This window comes from Ambystoma mexicanum, chromosome 11 (assembly GCF_040938575.1).
Source record: "Ambystoma mexicanum isolate Mex_15411 chromosome 11, UKY_AmexF1_1, whole genome shotgun sequence".
In the NCBI taxonomy this organism is placed as follows: Eukaryota; Metazoa; Chordata; class Amphibia; order Caudata; family Ambystomatidae; genus Ambystoma; species Ambystoma mexicanum.
This window is the reverse complement of record NC_090934.1, coordinates 1,449,846,245-1,449,863,162: the sequence shown is the minus strand read 5'-3', so window position 1 is coordinate 1,449,863,162 and position 16,918 is coordinate 1,449,846,245. Positions and strand designations below refer to the sequence as shown.

Genomic DNA, 16,918 nt, shown 5'->3' with positions numbered 1-16,918 from the left:
GTGGTGGCAGTCTGCTTGCTGGTACGAGTGGCACTGGGAAGCATGTTGAAGCAAGCTCAACTGTCAAGTGTTCACCAAAATATAGCTCGGAGCCCCAAAGAATGTCCCCCCACCCCCAATAAGAGTAGGTGGTCCAGTTAGGGTGTATTATGTGGTCTGGTAGATGTAACACAAAAAGATATGTTCAACTACAATTAACTTGTCAGAGATGGAGATTACTGGCCGAGCACCCATACCTTTCAACTGACTCCTGTGGAGGGACCAGCCTTTATTTACAGTCAGGAAGCAGCCATGCTTTTCTGCTGCAGCCTTCCAAACATTCCTCCACACCAGTGGAAAGTTAATGCTGGACAATCGGCTTATCAGAGGCATTCATTATAAATTGCAAGTTTGAAAGTAAAAAAATAAATTAAAAAAAACCATCCTTTTTCAGTGCCCCGCTGTCTAAAACTCAACTCCCCCCCCCATTAGTTTGAAACAATCTGCCATTTTTCACAAACACTGAGAAATAGAATTTGCGATACAAGGACCACCAGACCCTCCCCGATTGCCTACTCCTCCCTCTTGATGCACAGAATCAAGCTGGACTCTTACTCTATTCCTATATTCCACTATTGTGCCATAGTGTAGGCTCAGTACAAACACAAAATGAACATGCACATTTGGAGAACATTCACTTGCTGTCCGATTGGTACTCACATGGTTTACTGCATCTGTGTTTATGCCTGCGTCGATGAGGTGCCTGGCCATGTCTTGATATCCGTGCAATGCAGCATAGTGAAGGCAATTCATATGTTTCTGATGAACAGAGAGACCAGTAAATTCAATCATTTGCTCACCGTTCTCTTCCTTTGACGCCCACATATCTATGATTGCTCAATTATTTTACTCTTTTGTAAACTCACTCTGCAAGGCACCCCAAGTTTGCTTCCAGCTCTTACCCTCTCTGTGGGAGGCTGGTGGTGTTTAAGGCATTGGAGGGGAGACAGTAATTCACAACCAAAAACCTGCACATTTCAGACATTCAGCGCTACAGGGCGCATCCATTCAGCGCCAAAGGGCGCACCCACTCAGCGCCACAGGGCGCACCCACTCAGCGCCACAGGGCGCACCCATGGTAGATCGTTACCTGGAAATGTAATCTACTAAAAGAGTCGATTAGGAACATAAGTAAATACTGTAATACAGCCTAATAGACCAAGGGAGGGGTCATTACCATGGGATATGGGGAAGGGTCATTATTCCAAGCGATATAGATCCCTCCAAGGTTGATAAAGCTATTAACACATATTGGTAGTAGCACTACATGTTTTGGTGGTGAAAAAAAGTTACTTTAATAATAAGGTAAATCAACAAACTATCCGAGCAAACTAATCGTACTTTTATTTCATAGTACTTAAAAAACAGAATTGTCTTCATGAGTTAAACATTTTATTTGTAACTTGATTACTAGAGCAGATTTAACATGAGCATGGATTAGTGATTGAAAAAAAGTTAACAGTTTATCTATAAGAAAGTGCATTTTTTCCCCCATGCTTGAGCTCTCTTTGGTGTGTTAAATGGGATGTTGCAGGGGACAAAAAAGGTCCTCCCTCAGTGGAAGTTTCTCGCCAAAGGAAATCTTGCCTGGAAATGACATTGTGGTTTCCTTGTCTGTTTTTGAAGACGGAATGTTCACAACACAATCAATACCAGTAGTTATTGACTGCACTCCGCACATTCTGATTTGCGGCGAGGCGGTCAATACTGATCGCCATGTGCTAATCGGAGCTAGGTTTCACAAAAGAGGTGCCAGTACTTGCTGAAAACAGTACACTTCTTGAATGCATATAGTTGTATAATTGCGAAGGTTGTAATTGGAGCTCAATATTCCCACCTCGAACTTGGCACCAAAGTACGGGAAGGGGACTACTTAACCCCTTATTTAAAAAAAAAATCCATTTGGAGACATTGAACAATTATCAAAAGGATTTTAGCCAGAGAGCAGCTGCTAGGCCCTGAAGATCCTTGCCCATGGAAACAAGGCACAATCACCATACACAAAATGATACGACAGACACGAGGTTCAATTCCCAAAAGCTAGGGTTTATTGCAAAGCAAATATTCTCAGTCGGCCGACTGGATCTCACGTCTCGCAACGTGCGTCACCCAGACCTCGTGAGACGCAAGAGCAAGCATTCTACAACAGTATCATATATACAAAAAGACAATTGTACAATCTGTTTGTGACACCTCAAAAACCGCCCATAATGTATCTTCTTGAGCTAGGCTTTCGTGATTGACAATTATGACAAATATGACACGGTATTTCTTAATCTATATTACTTGATTTAGTAACAGTTGCAATTTTGCAGTGAGCAGACATGTTTCTTTGTTTTGGAGACCATAAAGCACTTGTTTAGCAGGCAAACTGTTCGTAGGAGAGAGACATTCCAGAGCATGCTATCGTCTAGTTTCTATTTGTGAACTAGGGGTCAGCTTGATCTAAGACGGGCCCAAAAGGGGGTCCGCTAGAAAAGTATAATTCATGGCTTTAACGGCCTTTAACTGCCCGTTTCTGCAGTTCCAGTGAGACCGGCTGGCACCTGGCGTGGTGATTAAATGACTCTCTGCTCACCCTCAAGGACTTGTGAGGGAGGAAAACAATGCTTTTCTGTGCTGCTTGGCATCTCTGTCTGGGCCGCTCTCGCAACATGTAACTTGTGGCCTTGCTTCCAGTTGGAGCAGAACGAAATAAAACACATTTTGCAAAGTGTATGAACAGAAAGGCAAGCAAATGGTGGATCTGGAGACAAAATGGACGCTCTATGGTTACGCGGACGATTCTATATTGGCGAAGCAGGGCATATGATGCAATTGGTTTTCGGCGAACATACTATACCGTCTATGCTATGGTAGGGTACTTTTCTGAACACACACAGCAGCCCTACTAACCTGATCATCTTGGTCTTACTGCTCCTCCTTATTACCAAGAGCATTGGGTTCATACTGGTGTGAAACCTTTGCATGTCTACTAGGGTTGGCTTCCCAGAACCCTACACCCACAGTGCTTCTGAAAAACATCCAAACAAACCGGAAAGTGGTAGAGAAACAAGAAGCTTGAAAGCCTCCTTTACTTCGACGTAACCATTCTCCAAGGAAGGAAGGTTGAGCCTGAGCGGATATTTATCCTGGGTGCAACAGCATCCCATACCTTCCTTTCTTTTCATCCAATAGTTTAATTGAATTCAGTTCACGGTCACTTCTCACTGGATAGCTGAAGGCAAGATGCCCACGAACCCAGATTGTTGCAGACTATTCCTTTGTGGGTGCTGTGACGAATCACAGGATTCGGTCAGCTCTCCCCAGGGGGAGACTTTCCTTGTGAAGCAAAGGAGGTGAGCCCGCCACACAAGAATTCCTCCCAAGGGTGACAGTACTGGGACCTCACAGGGAGAGACTCCCCCCTGAGGGACATAGCCTCCCGTTCCATAGAGGAACTCCCTAAAGCCCCATTCTCCAACAACACAGCAAGACCACCAAGTCAGACCACTATGTTACTGTCATACAGGATTTTTCTATTAAGACATTTGGTTTATTACAAACATTTGTCGATACAATCACAAATAAAATACCTCAAAACTTCATCATGGTTTAAATAGGTTTTCCACTTTATATCAACATTTAAAAACGTATATATATTTCCCAAAAACAATGTCTAGCATTCTAACTATACAACAATTCATAACCTAAAAAGCTAGGATGTCCCTTTCCCATTATTAACTGAGCAACATTCACTTCAAACCTTCAGGAGCTTTCCGCAACCTATATGACTCGCTCTTTCTCTCCATTCTACCCTCTGGTCCGACTCTCACTGCGGGCCACACCTTGGATGTTCTCATCTCCACAGATTTCCCTCTTTCCCTCTCACTGCCTCACTCTCATGGACTGATCATTCTTCTCTCCTCTCACTTGAAGCTCTTCTGCTTTTGCACTGGCAGACACTGCACTGCCTCCCACCTTAAAGGTCACCCAACCCGTGAAAATAAAGGGTCAGTGGCTGCCTTTGCATCCACATACTCCCCTCCTCCTACTCTTGCGGCTGACTCCCACCCTGACACAGCCCTCTAACTTTCCTTGCCCCCATCATGAGGATCCGACTGTAGCCTGCCAAAAAGTCTTGGTACAATTCTGATTTGGCAGAACTTAAACGCAAGTGCAGGCCAGTGGAACGGACATGGGGATCTTCAAGTGCACCCTCCGATAAGCTGGCCTGCCGCCTTCTGGAATGGGAATATGGACTATGCATCCACTCCAAGAAAAGAGTCAATATTCAAGCCTGCATCTCTGCGGCAACCAACAACACGGCCAACATTTCCAAAGTCTGCAAGAACTGGCCAATCCTACTGCAGCCTCATCCTCTATTGCACCCACCAAGGCCCTTTGCGGGCCCTGGCTGCACACTTCACTGCCAAAACAGAGGACATCCTGTCCTCTCTCTCCACTACACCCACTCGTGCACCATCATCTCTTGAGGCCCCCCCCCTCAGACATCCCCACCATGCCCCCTCTTCTCTGCCCTTTCCCCCCGTCACACCCGAGGAGGTTTCTACAAGTCCAGTCTATGAAAGCCTCTTCCAAACAGGTGGACCTTTGCCCTTCTAAAACCATCAAGGACAAAATGTACTTTCTAGCTCAGCCTTGGCAGACCTCTGCAACCTCTCCTTCACCACTGGAGTTTTCCCAACTTCTCTCAAGCATTCTCTTGTGCACCTTCTGCTCAAAAAACCCTCTTCCGACCCTTCTTTTCCGTCAAACTATCACCCGATCTCAATCACTCCTTTCCTGGGCAAACTCCTGGATAAGTTGACCATCTCTCAGCTTACCCTCCAAACTGAATCTGTTGGTTGTCTCCATGACCATCAATCTGGCTTTCGAGCATTCAGAGGCATGGAAACTGCTCTTCTGAACACCTGTGAACACCCCCTCTCAAACCTTGATTCCAACTCTCCCTCTGTCCTCATTCTTCTTGACCTCTCTGCTTTCGATACAGTAAACCACAACATCCTGATCTCCTGCCTCTGTGATACCCTGAGCATCACATATCAGGCCCTGGTGTGGCTGGCGTCCTTTCTCTGACCGCCCTTACCAGGTGGAACATGGTTCCTTTTGCTCCGCCATCACTCTCTACTTGTGGTGTCCCCAGGTATCTAATCTATCCCCCTGATTATATATATATATATATATATATATATATATATATATAGAGCCCCTTTGGCCCAAAAGATCTCTGCCTTCCCCTCCAACTTTGTGTTATGCGGATGGCACAGCTCTCTTTCAGGCTACCCTTTGCCTCTTCCTCGCTCAATCCTGACCGTCTGTCTGCAATTCAATCCTGGTGTGCTGCTAATGATCTCTGCCTTAATGCCAGTAAGATAGATCGTCCTCATTGGGACCCCTGCTCCAGCTTTCCCACTTTCACTCTGGCCAGCCTCCCTTGGTCCTGCGACCCTCACCCACCAGTGAGGCAAAAAAATCTGGGGGTCATTTTCGACTCTACCCTCTCTCTTCTCACTCCTCAGATATGTCCAAAAAGTCCCACTACCAACTGCATCTCCTCCGAAGTATTCTACTTTTTCTCACGTTCCCCCAGAGGCTCACCGTCTCCAAAGCCCTGGTTCTTTACAGACTGGACTCTCAATCTTCCTACTTCTACTCTCCGACCTCTTCAATTTATCCAGAACAGTACCGGAAGACACATCCTTGGCCTCAAGCCCACTGGCTCCCTGTTGCTGCAAGCATCAAGTTAAAGTCCCTCTGCATAGTCCACAAGGCTTTCTGGGGCCCTTATTATCTACAACGCTCTCTTCCTAAATACTCTCCTTATACAGTCCTCTGTTCGGCCTCCTCCAACTCTATTCGGGTGAGTCGTTTTTCCAAACTGATTGGAGGGTAGAGCCTTATCCTCTGTAGGTGCCTCCGTCTGGAACAGCCTACCTGCCTCTCTCCATTTTGAGCCAACCGCCTTAAGTTCAGAAACTCTTCAAGAACTTCCTCTTCTCTTCCCCCTTTCTCTCCCTCTCCCCTGCTAACCTGCCCAGTTTGCTGACTGGTCGCCTGGTACACCCCCAGAGCCTCACAGGTCCCAGGCTCCGCCGCCAGTCCTGCACTTGCCGCCGGCCTTTGCACTCTACTTGGCACTACTGCATTCGGAATATGTTCCATGTGAGGGGCAACCACTATGCACTTAACGAGGCCCTTGCTGGACTGGGCGCACTCATCCCCCTCCCTCACACTTCCTGTCTGCACACTTGCACGACCTTGAATGTACTAGGCCTAGAAAGTTTGTATGTCCTGTCTGTCTCCCTGACCATCAATCTGGCTTGGTTGTGCCTGAAATACTCCTGCATAAGCACATTAGATGACCAATCAATCTGAAATGTCGCCAGGCCTACTACGGTCTGCATGTCCTTTTCCCACTCCCCTTCTCCCCCACTCTTTGTCAAGCACTTCTACTAGTAGAAATGCCTCTGGCCTAGTATGCTAGTTATTGTTGTTAGATCCTTTGGAACCTTTAAGGCCTAAGAATGACTGTATTCCCTTGTTCCAGGCTGTCCTTGAAGCGCTTTGAAGGACCTTCACTTGTGTATAAGCACTTTACAAAAACAATTACAAAGCCGTTAGTCTGACAAAAAAGCTCCATTTAAAAAGGTTATCATAAAGATCACCATTCCTGTGCATTCTAAGATACAGAATTCAAGTTTCCTCTTGAAAAACAACACATAATGAATACTATGAAGAAGAGGAGTGGTAGAAGAGTAATAATGATTACTCCCAATACTGTGACAGAGTGAAACGAGGAGGAAGAACATTCATCAACCAGAGGTGAGGGACACTGTCCCTCCGCTGGGAGGATCCAGCAACCTATAATAAAAACTGACTAAGTACTCCTCTTAGCATCAAACCGGCGAGAAACTTGGACATTCAAACAAGTCAAGTCGTGGCTGGACTGCAAGAACAAACAAACCTCTGTCACAAGGAAGGAAGAGGATGCTGCTGGTCAGAGACCTCGAAAGAGATGGAGGAGGAGCAGAAGGGAAGGAAACACCACAAGGAAGAAGTAGGCAAGAGTGGTGGCATGACCTTGGAGGGGTGGACTAGTGGGTCCAACAACTGCGCTGAGGCTGTTGAAACCCGGAAGTCGCAGAGCCGCGGGAAGCAGCAGCACACTTACAGAACGAAAATAAAGTCGGTTGGATGCTGTGTGAAGTCCCACTGCTGAGAACAGGCCCTGCAACCACATCCTTGGTGAAGCAGGATAACGGGGACAGCGAGAAGCCCAGGAGGGATCATGGCTAGTGAGAGTACTTCCAACATACTAGTCATAGTTCTTGGCCTGAAGTTAAGAGGTAAGAATACCCTTGGACTCAATCTACTCGTCCGAGGATTCCAAAAGAAGTTAAGATTAACTAATACTTCCCCAATCTACTTCAATGTGACCCGCCCAAACAATCTGAAGAAAAAAAAAAAAAAATTATTTGTGAGATCCTTGATCCATTTTAGGGAGAACGGTCTTTTTAAACTTCACTCACTGGCTTAATTCATTTGTTTTTGAGACACTGGTCAGTTCATATGGCAACCAGAGTTGGGGAACTTCAGTCCGCAATTAAAAACATTAAGTAGCAGTAGTACCTTCCTTCTGGAATGTACTGGTGGGAAAGATGATCCCTTTTATGTTGTCATGTATTTCTTATGCTTAACTCTAGCAGGTTAGTGGCAGTGGTACGTCTTAATTTGAGGGCACAGTAAAATATTTGTTTTCAACCCGGTTTGTTTCTTTGGTCTTTGTTGGTCTTCCTCCTCCTGGCCAGGGTAGTACACGGCCATATATGGTTATGCACTTTCTCAATCTTCTTGGAAGAAACTAGGGGAATGCCCTGTGAGTAAACTAGCTGGAAGCGAGTACAATACATTTTCCAGGCAGAATTGAATAACTGATGCTGGTGGAACTGGCTTCCAGGATTGGACAGCCACACCGTGTTTGAATGGTGCAGGTCCTTGTCCGGTCACCCCTGCTCAGGAATTCAAATATTTTCCAATCAACCACTGGAGCCAGAAATCGAAAGTAGAGGTCACAAAGGGGCATCAGCGGAACTACTAATGGCAAAAACTACCCACCACTGAGGCGCAGGTCTGCTCATTATCGACAGGAGAGACTGGCACCTGGTGCCTCCCTCCCTAGTGGGCATTACAAATCTCGAGTGTTCCTCTATGGTCTTGACCTCTGCTGTAGGGGATCACCAAGCCTGGGTCTGGCTTGCATCCTGCAGAGCAGAGACACCTCAGTTGCATAGACCTTGTTCGGCTGTAGGTCCAAGACCCCCCCCCCCCACAGATATCCTCGTCATGGGATTGTAACCTTGTACCTGCTGGTGCTGCTCTGGCAAAGAGAAGAGCCTTCCAGGAGACCAAGGCCACCAGTCATGGGTCTTCATGCCTGCCAAATCTGTGCAGGGTCATTCAGCATCCCTGAAGGTGTCCTGAGGGTTCTCCAACATCTTGGGAGACCTCACAGAGTCCTTTCTGCAGAATCTGCCTGATTCAGTGGCAGGGGTGAAGGGGAGTGTGGGGGGGGGGGGGTGCACCATTCGCAAAGGTTTGCAGACAGACTGGAACCGCCAAATTGCTAGTCCCAGCTGTCATAGTTGGCTTTGTGAAGACACTGCACCTACAGCCCCTGAACCTTTAGTGACGGAATGGATGGCGTGTATAATTGTACCCAATGGCCTTGTTTTTCTTGATCAGAGTTTGAGGGGTCGGGGTGCGTGCATGTTTTAAAGCCCCCCCCCCCACCCCCTTCACTCCGATTTGCACAAAGTCGACTACTGCAGCTACCTGGGCCCAATGTTTTCACTGTGGAAACTGAACTGGTGCTGGGCAACCTGTCTGGGGTCTTACTTAACTGGGATAGGAAACTGCCCTTTCTCTCCCTCGGAAACCTAACTTACAAACACTACAAAGTATTGCATGGCCTCCAGAACTGCTACTCTCCAGGCATCCTCTGAAAAGGCTGGTGGCAGTCAATACATGGTTATCTTTTTTGCGAGTGCATTATCATGTATTGCCTTATTAGCCAGGATAACGCAGAGAACCATACTCTCAAAATGGGCTCTGTGCGTTTTAAGCCCCGTTCAATAGGGCCTGACCTTTACTGGCTCTCCTACCTTGGTCCCCTTTCTTCAAGCACCTTGGCGGGCTTCTTGCAAGAAGCCCACAAAGCTCTCCCGTGTGTGCCAGCCTACACTGAGGCAGGCTGTCTGCCCTAGTCCACATTGCCCCTTGAGCTTGGGTTTTGCAGGGCAAATCCTGGCTGGCTGCCCACGATTGTCAGACGCCTTGACGTTTGAATGTCACATGTATTCTTATTGGAGGTATGGGGTTGCTCAGAGCCCAAATTCTGGATAAAAAGAAATGAGCTGGAACACAAAGATGTCCGAGGGATGCCCGAGGACTGCTACAGAAACCAGTATTGCGACCCAGCCAATACCACAACATTGAGAACCGCAACCTTCTAATCGTCAGGTAAATCCTCTGCGGGGTGCCTTCTTCACTCCGATGGGTGGGACTAACCAGTCTTGTCCTGCTCAAGGCATATTGCTTGTTCTAGGCCGTCAAAGCATGCATGTTGCATTTTCTCTGCAAGTCCCCGATTCAGCGGTTTATTATTGCACGAAATTTTGAAAGACCAAATAGCTGCAACTCATTGTGGGCCTCCTCAAAAGCTCTTCTGAAAATCCGCTGTGCTGCCCTCCACCAGGAGGTGAGACTGCCAAACACTGACATCCTGCTGCGGTGTACCTCCAGACCCTGCCCGTGGTGAATGCAACATGTGGATCTGTGTAGTCAACAGATCTAGGTCTACACTTCATCGTGGGTCTGTACCTTGGTCCCTCTTGACCCCCAGCCAAACCGTCCAAGTTCTCTACGGGATCCTGGAGACAACTGGTGGTGATCGCACTTGAACCTTGGATCAGATACGATCACGTCTTGAACAGCACTACTCCCCATGGGTTTGCATTGGGCACAACATCCTGCTTACCATAGCACTATCCGGGGGGTGCCTCAGGATGGCGATATCTGAGTCAGTATTTCTGTCTCTCATCCTTTTGGACCACAGGGTGTTAGTCATTTCTCTTTTCACAACAAACTCACTTAAGACTTGTTCTACACCAACTATATTCATTATTGCTTGCAATAGCCGAGTGAGTCTTCCTGGACTCCTCCACTCATCTCCCAGGCACTTCCGTGGGACACCTAAAGACTCACAGACGATAAATGAACTAGGGATGGACTTGTGAAAATTAGTTTTTGGTGTTGAGTGCCATATTATATGGCTCATGTCCCGATGTGGGTACAACATCTTTTCTCTCTACTTTGGTCAATGCAATTATTGTTTGAATTACTGCTTGTGTGTGTAACAGATAGTGGGTTACCCAACTATTAGTTGTATATATGTACTTAAGAAATACAAAGTGATATTTTTATACTTGCCCGTGTGGCTCTTTTTACTTACTAGTTCTGCTAAGTGTTAACTGTACTTATACAACAGTGTCCCCACCCTTCCCTACATAGTTAAGCCTCGCTGCTTGGTCAACGCTACTTAAGAGTGGCTAGGCTCAACTGGGCTAGTTAATAAATAACCTTGCTAACCCTAGGGTGGCTTTTCAAAATCCTCCCATGGGTAGCGAAAAACCCAGGGAGTATTTGCTCCAATCACTGCACCGAAAGGACTACCTTGATGGAATAAACCGACTTTGGCGGAGTCAATGAATAAGGTGGCCTCTTGGAGGAGTTTCCTTACTGCATTTTTTTTTTTTTTTTTTTAATGGTGCCTTCTATGGCTCTGTAGACCTTTCTGAATCTGGGTGCAATTTTTGTAATGTTTATTTCATGATCAATATGCAACCTCTGGTGGTTTACATGAGTCTTGTGGATGCATGGAAGCCTCTAGTGCCTAGAATAGTTTGCAGGCTGTGCCACTGAATAGTTAGCGCTTGATATTGAGATTGATGATGCCAAGTCACGTGACATAGAACCCTTCGGTGAACGGTACCACACCTTCAAGGTTTTCAACACTGAAGAGACCTTTCCCAGAGAACAGGCCATCGCCATGATTTCCAACAGTAAAGCTCTTGACGTTCAACAATCACCTTCTCTATTTTCAGATGGTCCAAGTCACCATGGCAGAAGATTATGTGGGCATGAAGAGGGCCCCCCCATCCAGCAGTATTTGCGATGCCATTCACCTACAGTGCTTTTTCAGACATATTTGGCACTCCTGCATGGGGGAGAATCAGGCAGACAAACCATGCCAACGGTGTGATCATCCATCCTTGATTTACGTGTCCCCACAGAAAGCCCAGTAGTCAAAAAGCTTCAATAGGGTTGAGTGAACTCAAAAAAAAAAAAAAAAAAAAAAAAAAAATGTTGCTACCTGCTGAACACATTAAGTCGTACTTTCTGCAATATGGAGTTACCAAGTGGCCCAAAACAACAAAAAAAAAAATGTACCGTCACTTTCTCCCTATAAATGTTATTGGCAGGATTGTAGGAGTATTCATTTTGTGCTGAGAAATTTTATTTTAAATGTGTGTTCATTTAATGTTTGCATAGAACACATGTTACATTGGAATTACAATCACAGCTCTATTGATAAGAGTCAGGTTCCCCAATGAAATTGCTTATGCACGCTTAGAGTACACAGTCATATTTTGGCATTACAATTTTAACGATCAAGAAACCCAAACATCTGAAGTACACATAGTGTCATAAGTCCCCTGCCTGAAGAAAGTTAAAACCAAAATATATAGGAGGTTTAATATAATCAGGTTTAATATAAGCAGTTGTACTGACCAGAGGCTGAAAGTGTGCTTTTAAACCAGTATGTCAATAAAGAACGTATCGGCTGATAGTGGGTACATACCTCCGTTTGTGCATTCACATCAGAGCCAGCCTCCAGCAAGAGTTTCACACAATCGCTGTGCCCCCCATCGGCAGCCAAATGCAGAGCAGTCAGGCCTTCCTGGAAGAAAAGAGACAATGTAAACAATCTCATCACACCTGCAGGGGGATTCTAAAAGAACACACTTCGACTTAGCCGTTCACACAAAGCTATGTATGTGTGCTTTGAATGATATGATCATCAAGCAATGCTTTCCATGTTAAGGGTGCTTATGCCACGAGGGAACAGTCACTATTTAAGGATGGCTTGTTGATTTGTCAATGGGAGGGTTACAAAGTTCAATGAGACGGGCACCGAGTCGACAGAATAATGTTGAAAGTCACTCACTGAGTAAGGAGGGGTGGCAAATCATACCTTGCACTCGAGTACCATATGAAGTACTGGGTCGTGTTATTGTGAAAAGGGCATTAGAAGATCAGGATTTGGCGATTTGTTGGCCACTTGAATGGACCGAGGACTCAAACTGCATGATTTGGACACTCATCCTTAAGACATGGAGAAGAATCCCACTGCAGGTTATTCCAACCGGGTCACTGTTTTCTGTAGGAACATTCCTATTACTTCTGGTCTTTTCCCTGGTTCATGCAGGCATTTACTACAAACCCTTTCCTGACAAAATACTACATAGAAGCTCACATTTGATCCACAGCCATCGGGTGTCAAGCGGGCCTTTGCTCAATCTTACCAAAGGGGCGAAACTATTCATCTATGATACAAGCACAGAGATTTGGAGTGGGGATCAAGCAGCAACTAAGACGCCCCAAAGAAAGGATGTAGTCACAGCAGCCAATGACACAATGAAAATGAGGAAACTCTGCAGAAATTGCACAAACAGTAAACCCAGAAATCATAGGAATGGTAACAGTTGGGCGGAGCAATTTGGAAAGCAGTTTGGAAATGAAAAACAGGATACTCGTTGCAAGACGCTTACTATATTCTTCTCATCAAGGTTCACTCTAATTTCCACAATCTTTCGGACTACTTCAATGTGTCCATTTTTGGCAGCTAGATGAAGAGCTGTGTTGTCCTCCTGCAAATAAAAAAAAGTGAAAACTTTTCCTGAAAGCCGAAAGAACAAAAACACATACTCTTAAGGTGTTTCAAAAAACATACTTCAGAGGAATCAACAAGTCCTACCATGAATGCAAAACACTGCAAGATGTTAAACAGTGGTCTGGTAATGTTCTATCTATCTAGACTATTAAAATGAGATTTATTTAAAAATATAATACAATATTTACAAACCTACTGGCAAGAAAAGTCCTAATCTGCAACTCGGATGTGAGCCTCCTAGACCTTTTGCTTTTTGGAACTAGTTTGGGGACCCTTTGTTTCGGAGACCTGTGCATGAAAGTGACTGACTCGTGCACCCCATCTGAGGGACCTTAAGCCTCTCGGTGAGGGGTGCCCCAAAGACACCCAGTGTTTTCCTGTTCCAAGTAACCTTGCCCAGTTCCCTCTGTATTCTCCACTGATTGATAGCAGCAATACTTTGTTACTTATAGTTCGGGAACCGCATTATTCCCTGGCAAAGGATGGTGCTACGTGGTGCAAATTGTTAGGGAATATATCGGTTTTTGGTTTTCTTTTAAATTACTTTAGTAGTGTCCTTGCCATTTCGCTGGATGTCCTGCCTTTTTCCTGACAGGGAGACTTCAATCAACGACTGCCTGAAAGCTGCATTTCTGTGTGCTGGCCAATGTCCACATGGCCACCAAGAAAGAGGCACTCCCATCTTGAACTTGGGTGAGACTTGCCATCTAGAAACTTAAAAATCACAGGCGTTTGGCAGCCGGTTTATATTTCATCGTCTACACAGTGGGGCTTTGTATTTCTACTGCATTGGTAATCATTTTCACCCTGAACAGAAACAACATGACAAGGCTTTTTAACATCCTGCGAGCGAGCCATTTTGTTAGTGGCTGTTCCGTGTTCGTTTCTGGCCACAGGAATGCCTCCGACTCTTCCCAGAGCCCACAAATGCTGCTTTGTGTAAATGGCATCTAGTTTGGACCGGATGAAGAGTTCCCTCATGCCTCAATCCACATCCCTCTGTAGGTTTGTTTGCAGGCCCAGGAAAGTGGAGATAGTCTGGCAATCAGTCACAGCATCAGCTGTGGGGCTCCATCGAGCCTCCCCCTTCCATTGGATGCCCGTAGCAACAAATAGAAATGTGGCTTCTAGCCGGCTGGTGCGAAGGCCAGGCGTTAAGGCATTGTCAGGTCTCTATCTGCACCTCAATGCCCTCTGGGCCCATCACATGACACACATCCGGCACGCAAAGTTTTTCATCAAGGTAAGCCTTGTGCCCGGAACTCTGCGTTCCTGCGATTGTTCCACTTTGATGCCCCGCAGCCATCAAGTGCAGTTACCCGCCTCTCGGGCGCACGCCACATCCCCACCTCTATGCTCACACTGCTGATCACTGAACCCAGGATGCGGAAACTGTCCGCTCTGGCACCTTCTTGAGCCACAAACTACTGCCATGACCCTCCAAACACAGTCATTGCAGCTTTTCCAGAGATCTCCAACTTGAGCCCCCATTCTCTGCCAGTATGCACACCTATCGCCATGGCAAACATGGCGTGCCCGACAGGAACCCCCACTCCGATGCCTGCTCATCTCTGTGCCTCCCGCCCCAGTGGTGTAACAAAATGTGGGGGCCCCCTGCGAGCTATGCTGAGGGGATCGCCCCCACCCCTCAATTTGGCAACAAGTTACAGGTCGCACCACACTCTGGGAGGGCCTAGATTACCACGCTTGGGCAATACGCACGAATATGCTTCTGCAGGGGTATGCTGCACACAGCACTAGGAGAAAGCAATGTTGCCAAGGATAAAATCCTTCTCATTTAGGGGAAGTATGCAAGTCCAAAATATTGGACATCGTGCAGAAATTGACCATCCAACTGCAAAGGAGATGCCTGCCCAGCCAAGCAGAATATGCCCCGAGTCCCATGATACGGATCCAATCCTCACTGCCTACACCACTGATGTACCCAGCCATGACATTATTGATAACTCTTAGGAAAATTAACCATCCAACACAAATGCAGTAAGCCCTTTCTCCATGTCGCCATGATTAATGCCTGCTCCTTACCAGCCCATGAGCTGGACATCCATGATCTCCTCTTGAAGACAACTTTGACTCTCTCGCCACCACTAAAACGAGGCTCCATGCAGCCTCAGACCACGCCCTTTCTTTGGCAATCCCCGCAGGCTACATCATCCACAGGAACGACAGATGCAACGCCAGAGGTGGAGGAGCCTCCATTATTGGCAAAGACCACCTTTGTAGAAGGCCATTCAACACCACCATTAAGAATTGAGACTGATTAATAAAGCTGCAGACTTCCCCTAATTCCAGTCCAACTTATTTACCGCCCGCCTTGCCCCCACTTTGACCTTCGAAGGAGACCTTCTACACTTGGTAGACGACAAGATCAAACCCCTATTGAGAGTTATCCTCATGGTGATCGAAACCTGGGCTTATTTGACGCTCGACCTCCAAGCTGCCTCCTTGGCGACTCTGATTGCCCTTAGGTTCAACCACTGCAGCAACACCCCCACCCATGCCAAAGACCACGTCTTGGACTGGGTCACAGACCTCAACTGCCCTATTCCTATCAGATTCAGTGCTCCCTGTAGCTGGTCTGACCACCACGTCATCACCGTCACCTCCCTCACTACTACCATTCCAAACCTATGAACATACCACTACCACCAACTATGGTATTTAGCTCCCACAAGCTGACCACGGACTGCATCCTACCCTACCTTGATGTATTCAAACAAGAGCACCACTGCTCTCGATCCCAATATCCTAGCAGAACTTTATACGTTAACAACCGCAGCGGACGCCATCACCCCCTAGCACCTAAGAGCACCACTGCTCTCGATCCCAATATCCTAGCAGAACTTTATACGTTAACAACCGCAGCGGACGCCATCACCCCCTAGCACCTAAAAAAGCTAAACCGGCAGGAAACCAACTTCTGGTTCACTCCCTGGCCTCCTCCAAGGTCAGCATTCACAAAGGCGGCCAGACGCTACATCCCTGGCCTCCTCCAAGGTCAGCATTCACAAAGGCGGCCAGACGCTACAAACTAAACATCATTCACGCCAAAGCGTCTAACTTCAATGCCAGAATCACGAATGCAAAATCTGACACTAAAGACCTATTCAGCATCCTCAAGGAACCCACCCCTCTACCCTCACAAAAGACAAAGAATGGTGTTCCATTGTTTAAAATGCTATGCTAAAAAGAAATTAACACCCTTCACAAAAAAATATTTTGAAACAAGCCTCACTGAAACCTGTGCAAAAAAAGCCACCTCAGACAATACATTTCATTAGCCTCAAAATCCCAATGTTCCGTTTCCATAAAGTAACTGAACTGGAAACGCTATACATCCGAAAGGGTCTCAAATTCTCAAGATGTAAAGGCGTTGTCTGCTCTGCCAGCCTCAAAGACTGCATGGAAGCCATATCCCGGTTCATCACAGCCTTCATTAATGCATCCTTCGAAGCAGGCACAATCCCATCTAGCCTCAAGGAAACCTGTGTTCTACCCGTGCTTACATTTTTTTTTAAAAATAAAAACAAAAAAAAAATTTAAAAAAAAAAAAAAAAAAAAAAACCTTCCTTAGACCCTGCTCTCCCCCACAATTATCAGCCAATCATCACAGTCCCTTTCCTTATCAAAAGGATAAATAGATTAGCCTATGTCCAAATTCAGCACCACTTTCAATCCAATCATATCCTGGGAGTCGACAGTCGGGCTTTCCCGAAGGACACGGTACGTAATCTGCACCCTTAGATCTCAAAAACCAGATTGACAAGATCAGAGATGAAGGGAAACCTGCCCTGCTTCTCCTTCTGGACCCGTTCGTAGCTTTTGACCTAGTCAACCACAAAA

The 16,918-nt window shown here is 46.3% G+C and overlaps 1 protein-coding gene across 2 annotated transcripts in view; it reads right to left on the bottom strand.

Moving 5' to 3' along the window:
* The window catches only part of ANKDD1A (ankyrin repeat and death domain containing 1A), a 239,158-nt gene that overhangs the window by 50,740 nt on the left and 171,500 nt on the right, over positions 1–16,918 (bottom strand). For both annotated transcript variants that reach the window (XM_069625082.1, XM_069625083.1), the window contains exons 7-9: positions 12,933–13,031; positions 11,963–12,061; positions 700–798 (exon numbers count right to left, since the gene is read on the bottom strand). In XM_069625082.1, coding sequence (XP_069481183.1) covers positions 700–798; positions 11,963–12,061; positions 12,933–13,031 — 297 coding nt within the window. The remainder of the gene's footprint in view (positions 1–699; positions 799–11,962; positions 12,062–12,932; positions 13,032–16,918) is intronic.